The sequence below is a fragment of the Chironomus tepperi genome, unplaced genomic scaffold (genome assembly GCF_022539635.2).
Source record: "Chironomus tepperi strain 1889 unplaced genomic scaffold, CSIRO-AGI_Ctep_v1 contig_13, whole genome shotgun sequence".
Taxonomy (NCBI): Eukaryota; Metazoa; Arthropoda; class Insecta; order Diptera; family Chironomidae; genus Chironomus; species Chironomus tepperi.
Genome location: NW_027226135.1, coordinates 88,892 through 109,289, shown reverse-complemented (window position 1 = coordinate 109,289; position 20,398 = coordinate 88,892). Strand labels below are relative to the sequence as shown.

The 20,398-nt window shown below is 39.6% G+C and overlaps 2 protein-coding genes across 2 annotated transcripts; one reads left to right on the top strand and one right to left on the bottom strand.

The window, feature by feature from the left end:
- Window positions 1-1,438: 1,438 nt before the first annotated feature.
- On the top strand, window positions 1,439-4,896 carry LOC139089467 (uncharacterized). Its single transcript, XM_070639025.1, has 4 exons — window positions 1,439-1,634; window positions 2,123-2,578; window positions 3,065-4,363; window positions 4,814-4,896. The coding sequence occupies exons 1-4, from the start codon at window positions 1,604-1,606 to the stop codon at window positions 4,894-4,896; spliced, it is 1,869 nt and encodes a 622-aa protein (XP_070495126.1). The 5' UTR covers window positions 1,439-1,603.
- A 5,638-nt stretch (window positions 4,897-10,534) lies between these two features.
- LOC139091029 (carnitine O-palmitoyltransferase 1, liver isoform-like) lies at window positions 10,535-16,790 on the bottom strand. The gene is made up of 9 exons (XM_070640958.1): window positions 16,711-16,790; window positions 14,331-14,635; window positions 13,833-14,011; window positions 13,208-13,667; window positions 12,671-13,145; window positions 12,200-12,285; window positions 11,994-12,135; window positions 10,794-11,325; window positions 10,535-10,721 (listed from the first exon to the last, which is right to left on the bottom strand). Exons 2-9 carry the CDS (start codon window positions 14,612-14,614, stop codon window positions 10,549-10,551), a joined length of 2,331 nt encoding a protein of 776 aa, XP_070497059.1. The 5' UTR covers window positions 14,615-14,635; window positions 16,711-16,790; the 3' UTR covers window positions 10,535-10,548.
- Between the last annotated feature and the right edge of the window lie 3,608 nt (window positions 16,791-20,398).

The window sequence follows — 20,398 nt, the reverse complement described above, 5'->3', positions numbered from 1 at the left end:
AAACAAGCAAACAAGTTAATCAGCAAGAAATCTCAATAACGAGACATCGTAGAGACTTCTAGATTTTTGCGATCGATCCGTGCTACTCTATAGAAGAGCTGATTAGATTTTGGGCATGGCAGGAACAGCCGTTGCTTCTAAAAAAGCAAAAAACTTTCGTTTTCATACAAAATTTCAAAATCAATGGTTATTATGATTTTTAAAACATTCAACATTGTATGAAAATTATCAAACATGTGCCAAGCGGAGCTTGGCCTGCCCGATGGAGCCTGATCCCTCAAAAATTTGCGAAGCGAAGCTTAGCCTACCCGCTGGAGCCTAATTCCTCAAAAATTTGCCAAGCGAAGCTTGGCCTACCCGCTGGAGCCTGATCCCTCAAACATTTGCCAAGCGAAGCTTGGCCTGCCCGCTGGAGCCTGATCCCTCAAACATTTGCCAAGCGAAGCTTGGCCTACCCGCTGGAGCCTGACCCCTCAAACATTTACCAAGCGAAGCTTGGCCTACCCGCTGGAGCTTGATTCCTCAAATATTTGCCAAGCGAAGCTTGGCCCACCTGCTGGAGCCTGATTCCTCAAACATTTGCCAAGCGAAGCTTGGCCTGCCCGCTGGAGCCTGATCCCTCAAACATTTGCCAAGCGAAGCTTGGCCTACCCGCTCAAACATTTGCCAAGCGAAGCTTGGCCTACCCGCTGGAGCCTGATTCCTCAAACATTTGCCAAGCGAAGCTTGGCCAGCCCGCTGGAGCCTGATCCCTCAAACATTTGCCAAGCGAAGCTTGGCCTACCCGCTGGAGCCTGACCCCTCAAACATTTGCCAAGCGAAGCTTGGCCTGCCCGCTGGAGCCTGATCCCTCAAACATTTGCCAAGCGAAGCTTGGCCTGCCCGCTGGAGCCTGATCCCTCAAACATTTGCCAAGCGAAGCTTGGCCTACCCGCTGGAGCCTGATTCCTCAAACATTTGCCAAGCGAAGCTTGGCCTGCCCAACTGGAGCCTGATCCCTCAAACATTTGCCAAGCGAAGCTTGGCCTGCCCGCTGGAGCCTGATCCCTCAAACATTTGCCAAGCGAAGCTTGGCCTACCCACTGGAGCCTGATCCCTCAAACATTTGCCAAGCGAAGCTTGGCCTACCCGACTAGTGCTGGAGCCTGATTCCTCAAACATTTGCCAAGCGAAGCTTGGCATACTCGCTGGAGCCTGATCCCTCAAACATTTGCCAAGCGAAGCTTGGCCTACTCGCTGGAGCCTGATCCCTCAAACATTTGCCAAGCGAAGCTTGGCCTACCCGCTGGAGCCTGATTCCTCAAACATTTGCCAAGCGAAGCTTGGCCTACCCGCTGGAGCCTGATTCCTCAAACATTTGCCAAGCGAAGCTTGGCCTACCCGCTGGAGCCTGATTCCTCAAACATTTGCCAAGCGAAGCTTGGCATACTCGCTGGAGCCTGATCCCTCAAACATTTGCCAAGCGAAGCTTGGCCTACCCGCTGGAGCCTGATCCCTCAAACATTTGCCAAGCGAAGCTTGGCCTACCCGCGAGACTTTTTATGGAACGGTGTGAATATATCCGCATTGGGTTTCTACCCGATACACTAGTTTATAGAAGATAATGGATGCATCAAATGCAGCCGAAATAAATAGTAAGTGAAGTTAAATTTGGAATAATATTTTGGATTAATTAAGTACAGCTGCATCAAAAGGTGCCAGAATGCTAGTTTGAAAAGACCTGGCTAGTAAGACACTGACTAGTAAGACACTGACCTGATGCCGGATCTATACCAAATGCTGCACCAGTTCAAAGTCACGCCTGTCAGAGGTCCGATTTTTTAGAACTTGTGGAATGTTGGACTAAGTTATAAAACTAAATCTAATTAAGCATATGATTCTTAGGTCACATTTAAAAGGAAATGCTTAATTTAATTCTTTTGTGTGTTACTTGCAAGTACTCGAGACACACATAAAGCCACATAAAGCTTAATTTATATTATCACATTCTTGCAATTGTTGATTAATCAAGATGATTCTTTTCGTCTACACATTCTGACTGATAAACACAAAAAATTTCAATGTCAATGACACAAAATGATAATATTTATATTTTTGTATTGATTTATTTCCATCCTTTCAGACGAAGACTTTGAAATCACAATAATTCCATCCAAATCAGTCACAAAATCACCACCAAAATTAACTCCCGATCAATATGAAAGAAGCCGCAGCAAGCAAGTCACAACAAATTTCAAAAATCTTCTCAGTGCCTTAGCCTTATTCGAGTACATGTTCACCGATGACAAGTCCAAAGACGACGACATTGTTGCGAATCTCAAATTTGAAATTGATGAAAGCTTCACGGACCTTAGTGCATCCCAGCTATACTATTTAGGCATGAAATGTGAACATAAAGCTGTTGTTGTTGCTATTTCGTCTAAGGATGGCGAAAAAATATCAATTTATTGGAAGTCAAAGGAACTGCAGCATTTTTTGACATTTAAGGCTTACAATGGGATGATTTTTAGGGAATATAAGGAACTGTTTGACTTTATTATCAATTTTTTAGTCACATCGTTGAGAATTGGACATCTTGGTGAGTAGAGCTGAGTCTGAGTTGCGTCTGAGTTCCGACTAAGTTCCGACTGAGTTGGGTCTGAGTTCCGACTGAGTTCCGACTGAGTTCTGACTAAGTTCCGGCTGAGTTCCGACTGAGTTTCGACTGAGTTCCGACTGAGTTCCGTCTGAGTTGCGACTGAGTTCCGTCTGAGTTCCGACAGAGTTCCCACTGAGTAGCGTCTGAGTTCCGACTGAGTTCCGACTGAGTTCTGACTGAGTTCCGACTGAGTTCCGACTGAGTTCCGACTGAGTTCCGACTGAGTTCTGACTGAGTTCCGACTGAGTTCCGACTGAGTTCCGACTGAGTTCCGACTGAGTTGTGTCGGAGTTGCGTCTGAGTTGCGTCTAAGTTGCGTCTGAGTTGCGTTTGTGTCACACTTCTGTCATGCCTGTGTCACTTCTATGTCACGCAGATGTGGTGCCAGATTTCGGAAGTTAAAACCCATTTTTCCCCACTTTTCAGGAGTCTTCAATCAACTCTTCATTCAACATGAAATGCACATCGTTGAACTTCACTTCCTAGCCGATTCCCGTAATTTCAACTTACTCCTTATTGCCGCCGAACAAGGAAATCCTTTGGTCGTCAAAAATTTACTAAATTTCAACATCACCACAAATTCTCCAATTGATGGCATCAATGCACAACGTCTGGCTTATCATCATCGACATTATTCAGTTCTTTATCACTTACTTGAGCAAAATTTGCCATATCCGTACCTGTTTGATGTCAATCATTCATCAATTGAGATTAAAAACTTTTTGGGCAAGTCAACAGAGCTGCACAAGATGATTTTGGATAAAAATGAGGCAAAAATTGTCGAAATTTTGTCAAAAAATCCAAATTGTTGTCATTTTTTCAATGCCAAAAATGAATCAGCAGCAACAATTGCTGTAAAAAGTAAGCAACTTGACATTTATAAGCTGTTACTGTCTCACAATGTCTGGTTTGGTGTCAATGAGGACATTGATGGAATTATTGGTGATTTAAGTGAGAATCTACAGTCAGAATTGAAAGAAATCCACAAAAAATTCTCAAAGGAACTGCCAGAAAAGCACATAAATGTCTTACTTGCCAATTCCACAGTCGGACCTGACGAGACATCCGCAGAACCGCGACTAGACCTCCTTAAATCAGCATTTTTGACCCTCAATGACATTCCATTGGTCAAGACAATTTTAGTCATCGTCGCTGCGTCCAGAAACTTCCAAATTATCTTCGACTTTAAGCGCGGTTCCAAAAATTTGGCAGATCCAGCATCAGACTTGCCTTACAAGTGCATCCTGCATTCCTCAAATATTTTATACATCAATATTTGGCAAATAATACATGAAACTACAAGAAATGAAGCTTTAGGGACAATAGCACATGAATTTTGTCACTATGCCTTAAACATGATTTATGACAATTTATCCAAGCCATATGTAGCCACAGATCAAGCAACAAGGGACAAATTTCGAATTATTTCACAATTTTGTTACACTAATTGCGACAAGGATGAAGCTATTAAGCAAGTCTATCAATATCCAAGGCACATGCAACATGCTGAACTCATTGCTCGTGTCTTTTACTTACTGGCCAAGTATCATGATCAGCCTGACAAGTTAGAGGACATACAGAACAATTTTAGGCCACTTTTTGACATTTATAAGGCTAAGATTAAGGTTGAGATGGAAAGTGCATTGGTGGATATTGAGAATAGTGCGACAATTGAGGGGAAATTGGGGAAAAAGTCAAGGAAGGGTTGGATTATAGCTGGGGGAGGTATGGGGATTTTATTGGGGGTTGGGGTAGTTGTACTGATGTTAATGTCATATATGTAATTTAATCAATAAATTTTTGATAAAAATTGAAATTTTTAACTGTTTCTGTCTGCTTTTAGCTGTTTTTTGGCTGTTTCTGTCTGCTTTTAGGCTGTTTGTGTCTGTTTGTGTCTGTTTGTGTCTGTTTGTGTCTGCTTGTGTCTGTTTGTGTCTGTTTCTGTCAGTTTCCATCTATTTCCATCTGTTTTCATCTGTTTCCATCTGTTTCTGACTATATACGTCTGTTTGTGTCCTATATCAACCCCAAATCATCACAAAGGAGTCACAAATCCACATCATATCCTAAACTAACTCATGATCTACTCCATATACCAACACAGCATGTCACTAAAGTTCATTTATGATGACTTATTCCATTCAATGAATAAAATTTATTTTTAAAAATATCAAGAAAGCATCACTTATGAGTGCATCAAGTACCGTAACGACATCTTTAACACATATCGTCGGTATAAAGAACCAAATTGGATTTAAAGGAGGAATCAACAATGAGGAAAAAAAAAAATTCGATTTAAAGTGAATGAGAAATTTTTTGTATTTAATGGATGGAAGTTCGTTGACTTTTTCGTGATTCAATTTATGGATGGATGGAGGAGATGATATTGGATTGGGAATGTAAGCGTATGGATTAATTCTCTCCTTTTTTATGTGGTTAAATAGAAGGAAATGAAATGGATTTTTGTGTGATTAAATGGATTTGATTTAATGTGAAAAATTGTTGAGAGTCATTGCCGATTTAATTCTGGAAATGGATGGAATTTAATGAAATTGGAATCAATTGGAATCAATGTAAGTGGATGATGGTGTAGATTTGGGTCATTAAGGAACCAGAAACAAACAGAAATTGGCTTAAACAGTCAGAAGCAGACAGATACAGACAGATACAGATAGATACAGATAGAAACAGACAAATGCAGATAGGAACAGTCAGATAAACACAGATACGGACAGACATGCCAACTATACATCTAAGAAAGTGTGTATGCATCCAGTAATTCCAAGATAAATCCACAAATTCATCTTTATCAACCCTTAAACCCCCCACATAATCATCCTTCATCAAAACAAGCTAACAAGCTCATCCTCCCACTGTCTTTATGTTGTCTCTGACACCTTTAATACATAAATACATCACTTATTATTATAGCACTAGATTAATGTTCTAGATTGTAGACAATGATATCAAATTAAAGTTCCATTCATTTAATTCACTTTATTTATCAGCTATTCATACTGTTTATGTGACGACAATAAAAAAAGAAACACGATTTATCATCCATGACTTAATATAAAAGAGATAAAGAGATGTGATGTGAACAAAAGGGGATGAATGAAGAGTAGGTTTGGGATTGAGGAGCGCGTTTTGTTGGAACTTGGTTAGTTACTTACTTGAAGAGGTTGAAGTCAATAAGGATTTTGTGTTAAAAAGTCGACTAAAGTTGACTGGACTCTATGTGGAGCCATATGAAGTCATATGGAATCATATAGACTCATATAGACTCATATAGAATCATATAAAGTCATATAGAGTCATATAGAGTCATGTAGAGTCATATAGAGTCATAAAGAGCCAAATGAAGCCGTATGGAATCATAGGGAGTCGTATAGAGCCGTATGGAGTTGACTCAACTTGATTCGACATGTCAATACAAATTCCGAGTCGATTTCGAGCTGTGCTTACTTCATTGGTCGTTCAGATCAATTGTATTCCATGACTTACCATAGATGTAACCTTATTCTGACTCTATTGTACCTAAACAAGAATCTAGGAGACATAAAACGCTTAACTGTCAGTTATGATGCTGAATTTGAATCGAAATCGGCATTAAGTCAGAGTAGCATTAACCTGGAGTCGGATTTTTGGTCGATTAACCGATTTGTGCTAGTTGGAAGCTGTTTATTGATGTTTGTCGACTTACATATGTTAGGTAGAGTAGAAAAAGGTGAAAATAAAGACATAATTAGGAGGTATTTTGAGAGTCAGTCTCATTTTTGGTGAAAATTCTTCAATTTGCTAAAGTTTTACTAGCAATACATTCCAAAAAATCCTTAAATTCTAGCGATCGATCCTAAGGAGAGTCAACTTCATCTGACCATACCCCTGACTCTATCAGCCATCTCTTAAAACCCCCTTAAACCCCCTCCTTAACACTATAAATGAAGCACATCCACACAAATAATCTTGACACACAATATTCTTTCCTCCTTTTTTACGCACGGAGTTTAAGGTAACAATAAGCTAGACGTGATGATACAATTTGATAAATGAAGCACAATGAAGCACAGCCATGTGTAATGTCTTGAATTAAATTGGAAGCATCTTCTTTTTTATTTCAGAGCCGATTAAAATTTGTGACTCGTTGCCTTAAATGAGAAAATCATGACATTTGGTTGATTTTATGGATATTTTAACGGGCAAATGTTAAGGTTTTGTTGCTGTAATTCAGCATAAATTGCAATATAAGTGGAATCAACAAAGTTTCACAATTTCTAGACAGTCGCCATTCGCTGCTTCTCAATAAACTTTCCCACTATCAAGTCCAATTATATCTGTAAACAATTTTCCACGGGTGGAAATTTAATTGAACAGAAAAAAAAATTTCCATTTTAGAAAACTTTTCTATAAAAATAAATGGAAACTGTCGCTATAAATTTAATTTTTAAATGAAGCTTTGATGATTTAAAGGAATTTTTTTTATGTGTGTTTTAGTTGAGGTAGGAGGTGTATTCAGGTGAGGGAGTCAGTCACCTTTATTCCCTCATACCACCCTCTTCCTTCCTCGATCCCATTTTTTTGGGAAATTGCTTCATTTTCCTTGGGCTTTTCCTGGCAAAACTCAAAAAATCCCCAATTTTAACAATCCAATAAAAAACAACTTCATCCGTCTTCCCATCTAACTATACCCCTGCCAAAAAGATACTCCCCTTTAGCTACACTTCTACTTCTAGCTACATCTCTGCCCCCTTGCTATACACCTTTCCCTAGCTACTCCTCTCCTCCAAATTGCACCCTCGCCATTAACTACACCATTTCTTCTAGCTCATCCCTACACCTTAGCTAAACCTATACCAACCTGGCTACACCCTTAACTCCTAGGTTCCTCCGTTTCTCTAGCTACACCGCTCACTTCTCTCCTTAGCTACACTCCAATCAACTTGCTGACTCCACTCTTCTCCTATAGCTACACCCTATCCTACTGGCTACTTCTCTACCTCGTAGCTACACCCCTTGCTCCTTGGCTACATCCCTGATTTTTGAAAACTTGAGGAAACTGTAAAACTTTTGTTTTAAAAAAAATATTTCCATCTCATTTGAAATTTTCTGGAAATTTTCCTGTTTACAGAACATTTTAAAAATGTTTAGCAAGTGGAAAAAATGAGAAAGAAGCCCTTGAGAAACTTTTTATAAATTAAAATATGTGCTTTTTTTGTTGCTCATTATGAATATCAGGGAATAAAAAAAAGTTTCATCTATGAGAAAATGGGAAGCGTTTAGTTGTTAAGTGAGGTGAAAAAATGATTTTTTGTACAAGCCCACTTTCAATTTCCTCCATGCTTACTTACTACCACGCCGATTTTCCAAAATGAGTTTCGAACCTGAACATATGGATCAACTTTGATCCATGGCGTCTCTAAGATGTCGCCTGAAAATGGTTTCATTGCTGGCTACCGCTCATCTCCCAGAGTTAATATTCCAAATTGGCAGATGTTCTTGAACGAAAGAGCTGGATTTACACATTCCATACGCGCGCGGCAACGGACCTTCGTGCGCCCCAGTCATGGAAGTAAGCGAGTAAGACGTAGAGTTTTTAGGACTACATTTTAAAGTCCGATTTGAGTGCAACTCCCGAAATCCTGCCAATTCTGCTCTAGAGCGCAATAAAGTCTCGACCCCAACTCCTCCTTCTTCCTCCTTCTTTAGAACGTTACCTAACAACTTAACAACGAAGTAAAACACGACACGTGGAGATGCGAAAAAAAAAAGAAATTTCTTGATACATATTTTTGAATGATTTTTGATGTTTCTTGGATGATAAATTTGTGTGTTGGCAGTATGAACAGATGTAAAAAAAAAGTAAAAATTTTCTACTCACAAAACCTGACAAGCATCTGTTACAATTCAGATCAAAACAAAATTTCTAGGAAATCGAAATCTTCAAAGTTGTTCCCGAGTAGCTGTGTAGGTAGATTCCAGTAGATTCATCGATGTGTGTAGTGAATGTGTATCAAATTCCTGTTGTAGGCTCGGAATCTAGTCTTATTAGACTATGAATAGGGAAATTTAGTCACAAATTCAATTAGATTCTACTATACAATAATCCCGAGAAGCACATGGCGTGGTAAAGGCTAGTAAGCAGTGTCAGGTGATGTAGAGAGTCGTGTTTGAATGGCTTAGTGATCTTAATGATTCGATACTGACAGATGATCCTGTTTGACATCATCCTGTTCAGCAACACCGACTCTACATGGATTATGAGTTCCAGACTTGACATGACTCAAAAGAGTGTTTCTGATCCCAATATATATACTGTAGGTCAACTGAGTACCGAAGTCTAGCGCATATTTCCTCGATATGCAATTCTAAGTCATGCAACGTCCTTTCGCTGCTCTAAATTCCAAAAATCTGACCATCTAAAGGCTCCTTATTGTGACTCCGAGTTCCCTTCGGGTCACTGTCCAACATTTCCTTAATTTCATCTCCTTTGCCCGGGCTTATTACTCCATTTGTATGCTTAAGATGTTAAACAGTAAGATAATATGAAATTATTATCATCTCCTACGTATATAGCAATGCCATCACATCAATAGAAATATATCAAATGTAATACAAAGTATAGAATACAATTTGGCAATGCTGAAGATATACATCATACAGTATGAATGGAACATAAAAAACTTCTTTATGGGCCTTTTGTCTTAGCTGAATTGAGTTAATTTTTCATTTACTGAATGCGTTTGGAGAAAATAAACGCCTACATTTGGATCTTTATCTGACCTATCTCATGTGTCAAATTTTAGGCATTTGAAATACTCTAAAAATAGATTTGGACGTGGCTGAGGCATGAAGCTATTCATTTTAGAAGATTAAAATTTGAAAATTTTTTGATTTGAATGGTCTTGAAATGTTGGAAATTGTTTTAAGAATCGTGAGCTATGCCTGGGGACTAAAGATCGAAAACCGAAGAATGAAGATGACCGAAGATGACCGAAGACGACTGAAGACTACCGAATATGACTGAAAACGACCGAGAACGACCGAAGACGACTGAAAATGACCGAAGATGACTGAAGACTACTGAAGACGACCAAAGATCATCTAAGGCGTCGGGAGATGACTGTGGACGACTGAAGACGATCGGAGACTGCCGAAGACCTACCGACAATGACCGAAGACATCCGAAGAAGTACCGAAGACGACCGAATATGACCGAAGACGACCGAATATGACCGAAGACGACCGAATATGACCGAAGACGACCGAAGACGACCGAAGATGACCGAAGACGACCGAAGTCGACCGAAGATGACCGAAGAACGACCGAAGACGACAGAAGAAAGCTGGAGACCTAAGGCTTCCGAAGATGACTGTCGACGACTGAAAACTGCTTAATTCGACCGACAATGACCGAAGAAGGCCCGACAACGACCGAAGATTGCCGAAGAAGGACCGAAAATGACCGAAGATGACCAAAGACGACCGAAGATGACCGAAGACTACTGAAGACGACTGACAATGACCGAAGACATCCGAAGAAGAATCGAGGATGATCAAAGACTGCCGAAGATGACCGAAGACTGCCAAAGAGGATCGACAATGACCGAAATCGCCTGAAGAAGGACCGAATATGACCGTAGACGACCGAAGATGACCGAATATGACCGAAGACGACCGACAATGTCCGAAGAGCCCGATGAAGTATCGAAGACGACCGAAGACTGCCGAAGACGACCGACAATGACCGAAGAAGGCCCGACAATGACCGAAGACGACCGAAAACCGAACTAGAAGACTCTAATCCTTGCTAACAATTTAACTTTAACTTCCTAATAACAACTACAATTTACAATCTTAATTCATAAAACTTTATTAAGTAAATCACAACAATTTTCTATCTAAAAATTCAATCATTTTCCACCCTCAGCCTTATAAGCCTCCATCATATCCCTAATATCAATCAATGCTTGCATTATTCTTTTACCAAACCGATCGGTACTCGTTAATTCACAGCTCTTATAGCTCGCAAGTGACAATGTTATTCTATCCTCACCGGTAATGATGTATGAGATGCTATATCCATCTGTAATTGTGTAAAGTGATAGCATTGTTGTGGATTTGAAGCTTATGCTGAACATTTAATGAGGATGCTTACCATAAGAAATTGGACCAAATCCACCAGCACCGCCTTTTAATTCCGGATACTTTTTCAATTCATCTAAAATTCTCTGTGACTGTCCATGCGGTGTCTGACTTGTTGACATACGCCATGGCTCACTAAGTAGTTCCTCCAAAAATGGTGACTTAACCTCTAAATATTTAGCAACAACATAAAGGCAGAATAAATGTCTGTCGATTCCTTTGCCTGTCATTGCCTCTAAATATGCTTTTTGATGTCTTTCGCATGCTACTTTAAGCAGTCTGACTTTCTCTTTGGTTGGTGTTTTTGGATCTTCCATTGCCTTTACCCAGGCAGATGACTCAATTGAACAGGCTCGAACTGTCTCTGTACGTCCATCACGGAACAAACGAGTCATTGATGCCTCATAAGTTAGGGAAAATTTACCAAAATCACGGAAGTAAGCAAGCTGTAGTGCCATTTGACAGAATGCATCTGGTGATAGTTTGCAGGTTTTTATGTAGCCTTTGCCGAACTCGGTAAAGACGACAATTTGGAAGTCGACGTCCTGGAGGGAAAATTGTGAGTTTTAAAGGATTTTGGGTTAATTGAGGCTTTAGGATTCATATTAAGGACAGAGTTGGCATGAATCCTGGACTCAGATTCCACCAGACTCTAAATGGACCTCATTGGAAGTCTTTAGTGGAGCCGGACTCTTTAAGAGTTGAATTTCAATGGATTCTGACTTTAAAATTGAGTCCGATCCATCCTGCAGGAGGGTGAAGGAGCCCGGAATCCACTGGAAGTCAGCCTGTGTCGTCTAATTGGATTTGGAGACCATATTGACTTCAAAGTCAGATTCCACTTGACTCAGACTCTGTTAAAGTGGAACTTCATTGGATTCAGGCTTCTAAACTAGAGTTCTGTCAACTCAGCTGAATGGTGATGGAGCCTGGACACCATTGGAGTCGGAATTTGAAGTTCAGTTGGATTCGGACACCAAATGGACCTCAAAGTCTGACTCAATTACACTCAAACTCCATCAAAATGGAACTCAATTGGATACAAATTATAAAATGGAGTCTTGTCAACTCTACTAGGATGTGACAGACTCCGGACACCACAAAAGTCGACCATAGAATACCAATCAGAGTCCATAAGAATCCAACTCCGGATAGTCCATTACATAAACCAGATTCCTCCCAACTCTGCCCTCAAACTCTCACAAAAACTTACATTATACAGCTTCATTCCATCAGCATATGCCTGATTAATTCTACTAATTAAATCATCATTACTAAAATCCCACTCGAGTCGGCGAGGTTTGAGTTTGTACTCAAATTCTGTATTTGATTTGATGTTGCCTTCACTATCATAGCTACATACGGAGAAGAAATGAGATTGTCAGAAATGTTGAATATTTTGAATTGTAAGTAACTTACGCATGGATATCGTAGATCATAGTTTCTTCAAACAGTCTTGAAATGACAAGAGCGTCGGCCCAGGAGTGCTCAACGTTGCAGGTTGACTGAAATTGAGGATATGGAAGGTTAGAATTGGGGTTTGATTTGCTTTGGTATTGGTGGTTGTTGGGTATTGTTGGATATTATATAGTGGTAGGATTGGGTATTGAAGGATTAAGGAAGACAAAGTCCTGTTTGATATTGGTCGATACTGTTTGATTCTGAGGTGAAATTAGACCAAGAGCAGGAAATATGAACCAGTTGGTCAAAACTGTTCCTCCTGTTCTTCCTGTTCCTACAGTTCCCCCAGTTCCCCAAGTTCCCAGTGTTCTCCCTGTTCTCTCTGTTCCCCAAGTTCTCCTATATCCTCTAAGAGTGTCACATAACAAGTAGACGGTCCCTTAGTTATGTCATCATATCCACAACCCCATCCATCAACAAAATACCAACCTTAGCATTAGTTCCAATATTAACAGTAAACGTCTTATCAAACCAAATATCATAAACATTTCCACACATTGCATGCTTTCCAAGACGATGAAGATTCTCCGGATTTGTAAGATTAACAAAGTCACTCTCATAAGGCACATCATCCAGTACCATCACAAATGCAGCTGTCTCAATAATCCTCAATGCCTTCTTGTTGATTCCAGTTGAGAAATATTTATCCCTAGTTTCAGCCCATTTTGGACGTTCCCATGACGTCAGTGCCGCAAGGTACTTCTCACCGTGACTTGATACTGGATTTGAATTGACAATTTGGTCAAATTGGTACTGAATTTCGAGTGGCTTAAGGATGCGTCCATTATGATGGACTTTGACTTTATACCAACAGCCTTTATGGAGGACGGCAATGTGATCGGATGTCTCGTAATGGACAATCTTGTCGCCGTTGACGCCTGGAATGCGGGTTGTGTTGAAAAGGCTGAAAGGGGATGAAGGAACAGCTTAATATTCTGAATTTGAAGGAACTAACTCAAATCTCACCGCTCATACTGCATCGAACACAATGGAACCATCCCCTGACCCATAATTGGTGGAATTTCATGCTTATCAAGCTTCTTCCTGTACTCAATAAACATGTGTGTCACATTTGCAGCACGTGCTGTTTGTTTTGTTGTTGGATGTGCTATATGATCCGTAAAATGAATGTTACTTTTTGCCATAAGTGGACCTGGACTTTTCAGGTAGACATACTCCTCCCACCAGTCAGACACATAATTTGGTGCCCACCAACTCTTTAATATTAAGTATTTTTGGAGCTTACGGCCGATTCCGCTTTCAAAGTCTTCAGCTTCTCTTTTGAGTCGTTGGTAATTTTCGTCGTCGACAATTGGTCGCATTGATCGGAGATACCGCTGGATTGTGTCTTTGAGGGGTGGGACGGACAGGCGGGGAAGGAGGCTTTGGAAGCTGTAGAGTTGTGGGGGGTTGAGTCTGATGAAGCCTGGAAAAAAATGAAGGAACAGTTTAGGTGTCAATGAATGGTTAAGTCGGAATGCTTGCTCAAGCCTGGATTCGGCATTGGAACGGCACCAGATAGGTACAGCTGTATATAGTCCATATTTTTGAAGCAAATGGAGCATTAAGGACCCAATGCCTTCATACATACCTTTTAATGTTGCAGCCCATATCTTAGTCTTTAAACTAACTTTAGATCCTCTTCCTTCATACATATATCCTTGGTATTGCAGCAACAATTTTAATATCAGCTTTAAAACAATCACTAGGGTGACCCAGCAGGTGAATCCAATTATGACACATGACACAACTTGCCAGAAGTATGAAGAGCTAAAAAAGGATGGAAGTCATTAAAATTTTGGTAAAAAATTTGCAGGCAGAAGTAGAGTTGGCAGGAGGTGCCTACACTTGAGTACGGTCTCCACTAGAGTCTGGTCTTTAGTAGAGGTGCCTCGTCATTGGAGTCTTGCCAATTATGGACAAAAGATGCAGGTCTGCAGTCTTGGACGAGCTTTAATGTACAGTAGAGAGCTGCAGACCTGCGCATCTAAAATGCAGGCTTGCAGCTCTTGATTCTAACCTAGAATCACACACCAAGCCTGCATTTTTGACAATTTTAAAGTCTAGTGTCATGCAGGATATCACTTACCTCGGCATATATCCAACCAGCTTATCAACACTACCCAATGACCACTTTGGATTATTTCCACCAAAATGTACAACCATAATAGCTCCAATCAACACCAATGCTGTGTCCAAATGTGCTGGATAAATTAAATTTTTCACTGAATTTTTAAACTTTCCAGACTTTTTCTTGTACGATCTCCATCCAGAGCGCCATAGTAGCTTCAACACTGCTTTGTCATGATTTTCATCTGTATGCTCATGAATCCTTGACGATCCATAATGTGTTGCTTGATGTGCTTCAGCCATTATAGTGGTGGTGTCTGTAATCTGTAAAAGGGAGCTTATGATGAGGGCCTGAAGCCTGAAGCCTGAAGCCTCAAGCCTCAAGCCTCAAGCCTCAAGCCTCAAGCCTCAAGCCTCAAGCCTCAAGCCTCAATCGTTAAGGCTCAATCGTTAAGGCTCAAGCTTCAAGGCTTAAGGGTCAAGCGTTAAGGCTGAAAGGCTCAAACTGAAGGCTCAAAACTCAAGACTCATTGCTTGAGTTTAGGGTTCAATGCTCAAGTCTCAAGACTCAAGCATCAAGCTTTAAGGCTCAGGGCTTAAGGTCCAAGTGTTAAGGCTCGAGGGTCAGGGCACTCAGGGCTCTGTCTACACACATGGCTACGCTTCTGCTTCAGTCTCAAGTTTTCAAGACATTCGCACAGTACCTTCATTGCCATTATAAAGCTCAAATACCCCAATACCCCTAATTCATTCCTAATTACACCACAATCACCCTTAATTACATAATCTCCTTTATATACCATCCAAAATAAAAACAAATTAATCTCCTTCCCGCATATTAATCCACAAATATTACGTAATTACTTATCTTATCTCCAAAATTTTCTCTTTTAATTCCACGTGAACGACTTTTATTTTCTACGGGAGTCTCTTCCAAAATTGAAGCTTTCCAAAGTCCATCCACAACAAAAAAAAGTCTTTTCTTTCTTTTTTTGTGAGGTAAGCAACCTTATCAAGTCACATTCTCCGTGTGAGCATTGTGCTTGTTATCAAGATGAGAACTTTGGGATACAATACAAAGTTTAACTGGATAGAATGCAGACGATGTTGAGGAAGGATTTAATATTTTTGGAATTGAATTGCGATTTATTGAAAAGTTTAAGGAACTTGTGAAATGACCTCAAAAATGGATTTGTGAAGTTCTCTTATGGAATTTGGAATAAGAACTTTTAAGGGATTAAGACACAGAAGTTTTTTTGATGATGAGGATTATGTCTATTTTGGGAAAGATGTGAATTGATTTGTGGTATTGTGATAATTGAGATGGATTTGACATGTAGGAATGTGCTGGTGGTGTGGTCACATCCCTCTCAATTCCTAATTTTCATCCAGAGGTATAGCTTATACCGTCATTGTCAGGGGTATTCAGGCATAAAAAGTAAAATAATCTTTTTTTTCATTCACATAGTGCGCAATCAATAGGATTTTATATTTTTGATGGGTGTCCTCATTACTCCACCCTTCCTCTTTACCTAACACTTTTCCTTCCAATCTTCTACTCTTCCCCCCTACCACCTACCCTTTGTTCCTACTTTCAACTCTTCATCTCCACTTCCAACCCTTCCACCCCATTTACTATCCTTTCCTACCCATTTCTTATCCTTCCTATCCACCTCCTAATCTACCTATCGTTCCTTTCTACCTCCTACTCTTCCACCCACCTGCTACTTCTACCTTCTCACTTCCTCCCGTTACTACCCATCCCAACCCTTTCAACATTTACAGATGAATTAGCTTGTATCTTTCTTCCAGATGCATCGCCTCAGAGAATTCAATTTTTACACATAGTACGCAATCAAGATTGGATTGTTGAAGGGTGAACACCATACCACACCACTTCTTCATACCCCTCAACTTCCATTTCCTATCTTCCTATCATTGCAGAGGAATTTCGCTTAAATTCTCCTGTCCAAGGCATTACCGGAATGCTCAATTTATTTCATATGGAACGCATGCATTTTAGAGTATTTTGCAATTTTAAAGGGTGTCCCAACCATTACAAGCCAACTCTCCTTCACCACCATCCACACCTTCCTGCATCACTCTTCCCACATTCCTATCATTCTAGATGGATTAGCTTGTATCCTGTATCCAAATTTATTGCAAGAATTGTCAATTGTTTCATAGAAGATTCAAAAAATTGAGAGTTTTAGGGGCTCTGGTAGATAGCTGGACAGGGCTTTCCACAATTCATTATTGGATACCCTCCCGTGACACCCCCTACCACTTCCTTAACTACACAAAAATCACAAAAAATCACTTTCAAAAAATATCACCAAAATTCACTCCCGAAACTGTTCAAATCTTATCCAAAAAATATTATTTTAAGCTTCACTTACTTATGCTGTAATAACAATAATCAGCAATTAGTCACCCAAAAATCAAAAAAATCTCAACAGTAATACTTTTTCAAACAAAAATCAAAAATAAACTAAAGGCACGCAGTATTGAACTCTCAATTTTATACACTTTACATTAAATACCAAAAATAATGATAAGAGAATTAATTTGATAAGAACAAAATACTTTTTTTAGACCTTATCGTAAATGGGATTACTGTCCAGTGGAGCAGGATTGGGACATTTCAGAAATTGACAGAAAATGAAGTGCAAAATTCAAAAAATAAATGACCGTTGAAATTTTAAATTGAAAAATGACCGTTAAAATATTTTGTTTTCGAATTTTCATATCTACTGTCGGATGAGTGCACCTCCTGCTTCCTTCGCTGGCCGTACAGATCTAGTATGATCCATGGCCTACCTCAGTCGGCTCCTAAAGCTGGCTAACGCTTGCCAATTACCAATTGCAGTTACGCATGACTGCTCATTTTCAGTATATCAGTGATGAGCAACCTGTGTGCCGCGGCACCCATGAAAAAATCACATAAACCATATTCCGTGTGCGGTTTTGGTCAAGTCACCAAGGTCACCATGGTCAACAAGGTGTCCCAAGATAAATAAAGGTTGTCCACCCCTGCAATAGATAATTGTATAATTGATGGATAATAGCTGTTCATTCTGGTCGATCAACATAGCCCCGTCCCTATTACCATACATAAAAGAATTGTATAAATCGATAATAAAAAGCCAGACAATAATTGTGAATAATTGCTGCATGATTAATTCATGATGCTGTGAAGAATCTTGCAGGAAACCGCACATGTGCGTGCTTTGTAACCAATAAATTTGTTATTTGTCTAGACAACTTTTGAACAAGATATGAGGTTTCCTTTGGATTTTCATTAAAATTATGAAATTCTAAATTTAATTCAGTTGGAATCATTGTTTTAAATGCTATAAAGCAAGTTCAAGCAACCTGAATGGGGTAAGTTGGATAATTGATCTGAAATTTGGCTCCAGATTGACGTGACTCTGGCATGACATGGTGTCAGGTTGACATGAGTGTGACTTTGACATGGTGCACTGTGTGGCTTTGTCATGGTGCTCTGGGTGACTGTTGCATGGTGCACTGTGTGACTGTGACATGTTGCACTGTGTGACTTTGACATGTTGCCTTGTATGTCGCTGACATGTTGCCTTCTGTGTCACTAACATGTTGCCTTGTATGTCGCTGACATGTTGCATTGTATGTCGTTGACATGTTGCCTTGTGTGTCACTGAAATGTTGCCTTGTGTGTCACTGAAATGTTGCCTTGTGTGTCGCTGACATGTTGCCTTGTATGTCGCTGACATGTTGCATTGTATGTCGTTGACATGTTGCCTTGTGTGTCACTGAAATGTTGCCTTGTGTGTCACTGAAATGTTGCCTTGTGTGTCGCTGACATGTTGCCTTGTATGTCGCTGACATGTTGCATTGTATGTCGTTGACATGTTGCCTTGTGTGTCACTGAAATGTTGCCTTGTGTGTCACTGAAATGTTGCCTTGTGTGTCACTGAAATGTTGCCTTGTGTGTCGCTGACATGTTGCCTTGTATGTCGCTGACATGTTGCATTGTATGTCGTTGACATGTTACCTTGTGTGTCGCTGTCATGTTACCTTGTGTGTCGCTGTCATGCTGCCTTGTGTGTCGCTGACATGTTGCCTTGTGTGTTGCTGATATGTTGCATTGTATGACTCTTCTGATACACCTTCTAGATCACAGTCATCCCACCCTATTCCCAGACTTTTGGATCAATTACCCAACTCATCCTACTCAATCCAACAAATTCCATTTTAAAGCCTCCGGAAGCACAATCACAACTTAAATGTCAGTGCTAATTGTTTGATGAATTTCTCCTTAAAAAAAAAATCACGATTTAATAAAAAGTAATCAAGAAAATTAATTGAAAATGATTTGATTATGTTTTATTGCTGTAAAGCTCACGCTTATTTCAACTTCTTCATGCTTCTTTTTGGTGCCTCGAGACTTTTATTGGTTGAATGTTTGACATTCAATAATTACAGAAAAATTAATTAAATTTAAGGTGAATTTTGAAGATTTTCAAGTGATTTTTCATGAAAAATTCAGCCATAGACCACACGTCGCATCTGCCTGTGCCTTAACATTGAAGCTTTCTTTCATGACACAGAAAAAAATTCTTTCCGCTCCAAAATTCTTGAGATATTTTTTTCATTAATCCCAAAGGCATATCACATCAACGTCACATTCTTTACATGAGTAGATTTGATATGCCTTCATATCATGTTGAGTACTATGATGCTAATTTTGGTTGGTGAGAGAGATGAAGCAGATGAAAAAGTTGTGTAAAAATAAATTGTGTAGGAATCATGAGTTCTGGGGGTGGTAAAATGTGTGGATTTGTGGGAATTTGTATGTGTGGATTAAGGAGGTGTATGCTTAATGCAATCAGGGTTAGGGAGGGAGGAGATGTGAGGGTAAATTAGGCTTAAATATTGGAAATTCTGAGAATCCAATAATTGATAATTTTTGAGTAGAAAAGCTCGGTATTCTGTAACTCAATGAGTGAACGGTTCCTGAGTGACTCTCGAGTCCTGACTGACTTGACTGAGCACCACTGATTTAACTGATGTGTCAAAATTCTGATTTTTGACTGAACTTTGGTTAGGTTTGCTGTCAGTACAAATCAATTGTGACTTATAGGCTCCCTCAGATGGTGCCTAAAGCTGACTCCGTGGATGGCTTCCGTATGTCAATTTCCAACAAGAAGCACAATACTGCCTCTGTCAATTCTAAAAATCTCCCAAAAATCCATCATTCTTAAGTCAGCTAGCTTACCAACCCTTCTACATCACCCTGAAAACAATTCAGCCATAAATGAAATGTGATGAAGCAAAAAAACAAAAAAAAACAGCACAAAAATTTGTATGTGTGCCATTCAATTCCTCTGCTTGTCTGCAAACCTCCAAACAGACTTCTCACGTAAAAAAATACATATTAATTTATAGAAAGTTCAACCTTCATTTTCAATCATTTTGTTTATATTTTTTTTGTAGCTGTTTCAAATCATCTTGTTGCCACTGACATTAAATCATAAACACGAGCTGAGGGATTGCCTCGAAATGTGACGCAAAAAGGTGATTCTGTGCTTTTTATGACAAATTAAAAGAAGATTTAATGTGAATTTTTATGGACTTTAATGTCTATTTACTGACTACATAATGTGTCATCAGTTTCAGTGTCAGACACTTTGGGGAAGTGATTAATGAGTACTTTAGTTGAGATTCTCTTACTTTTGCGTCCATTTTTTTTGGTGATGGAATTTTATGGTAAACATTTATGGAATTTTTTGTGTGTTTAAATGTGCTGAAATGTTGAGACGGTCAGATTTGTGGATGTTTTATGGGAAGTACTTTTGGGGTTGAGTATGGAATTTTTGAATGGTTTGGAGATGGAGGATGATGGTCAGGTTGTGGATGTAGCTTAAGTAGCCAATTACTCCCAGATGACACATATTGTCAGTTATGTTGTTCATATCCCGCTTTTGAATCACCATAACAGGCAAAGAACATGATTTTATGGCACAGAAATGCCTAAAAGTGGCCTCTTTGCAAATTTGAGTCAATTCTGACTTGCATCAAGTTTTAAAGCTCAATTTACAATTTTAA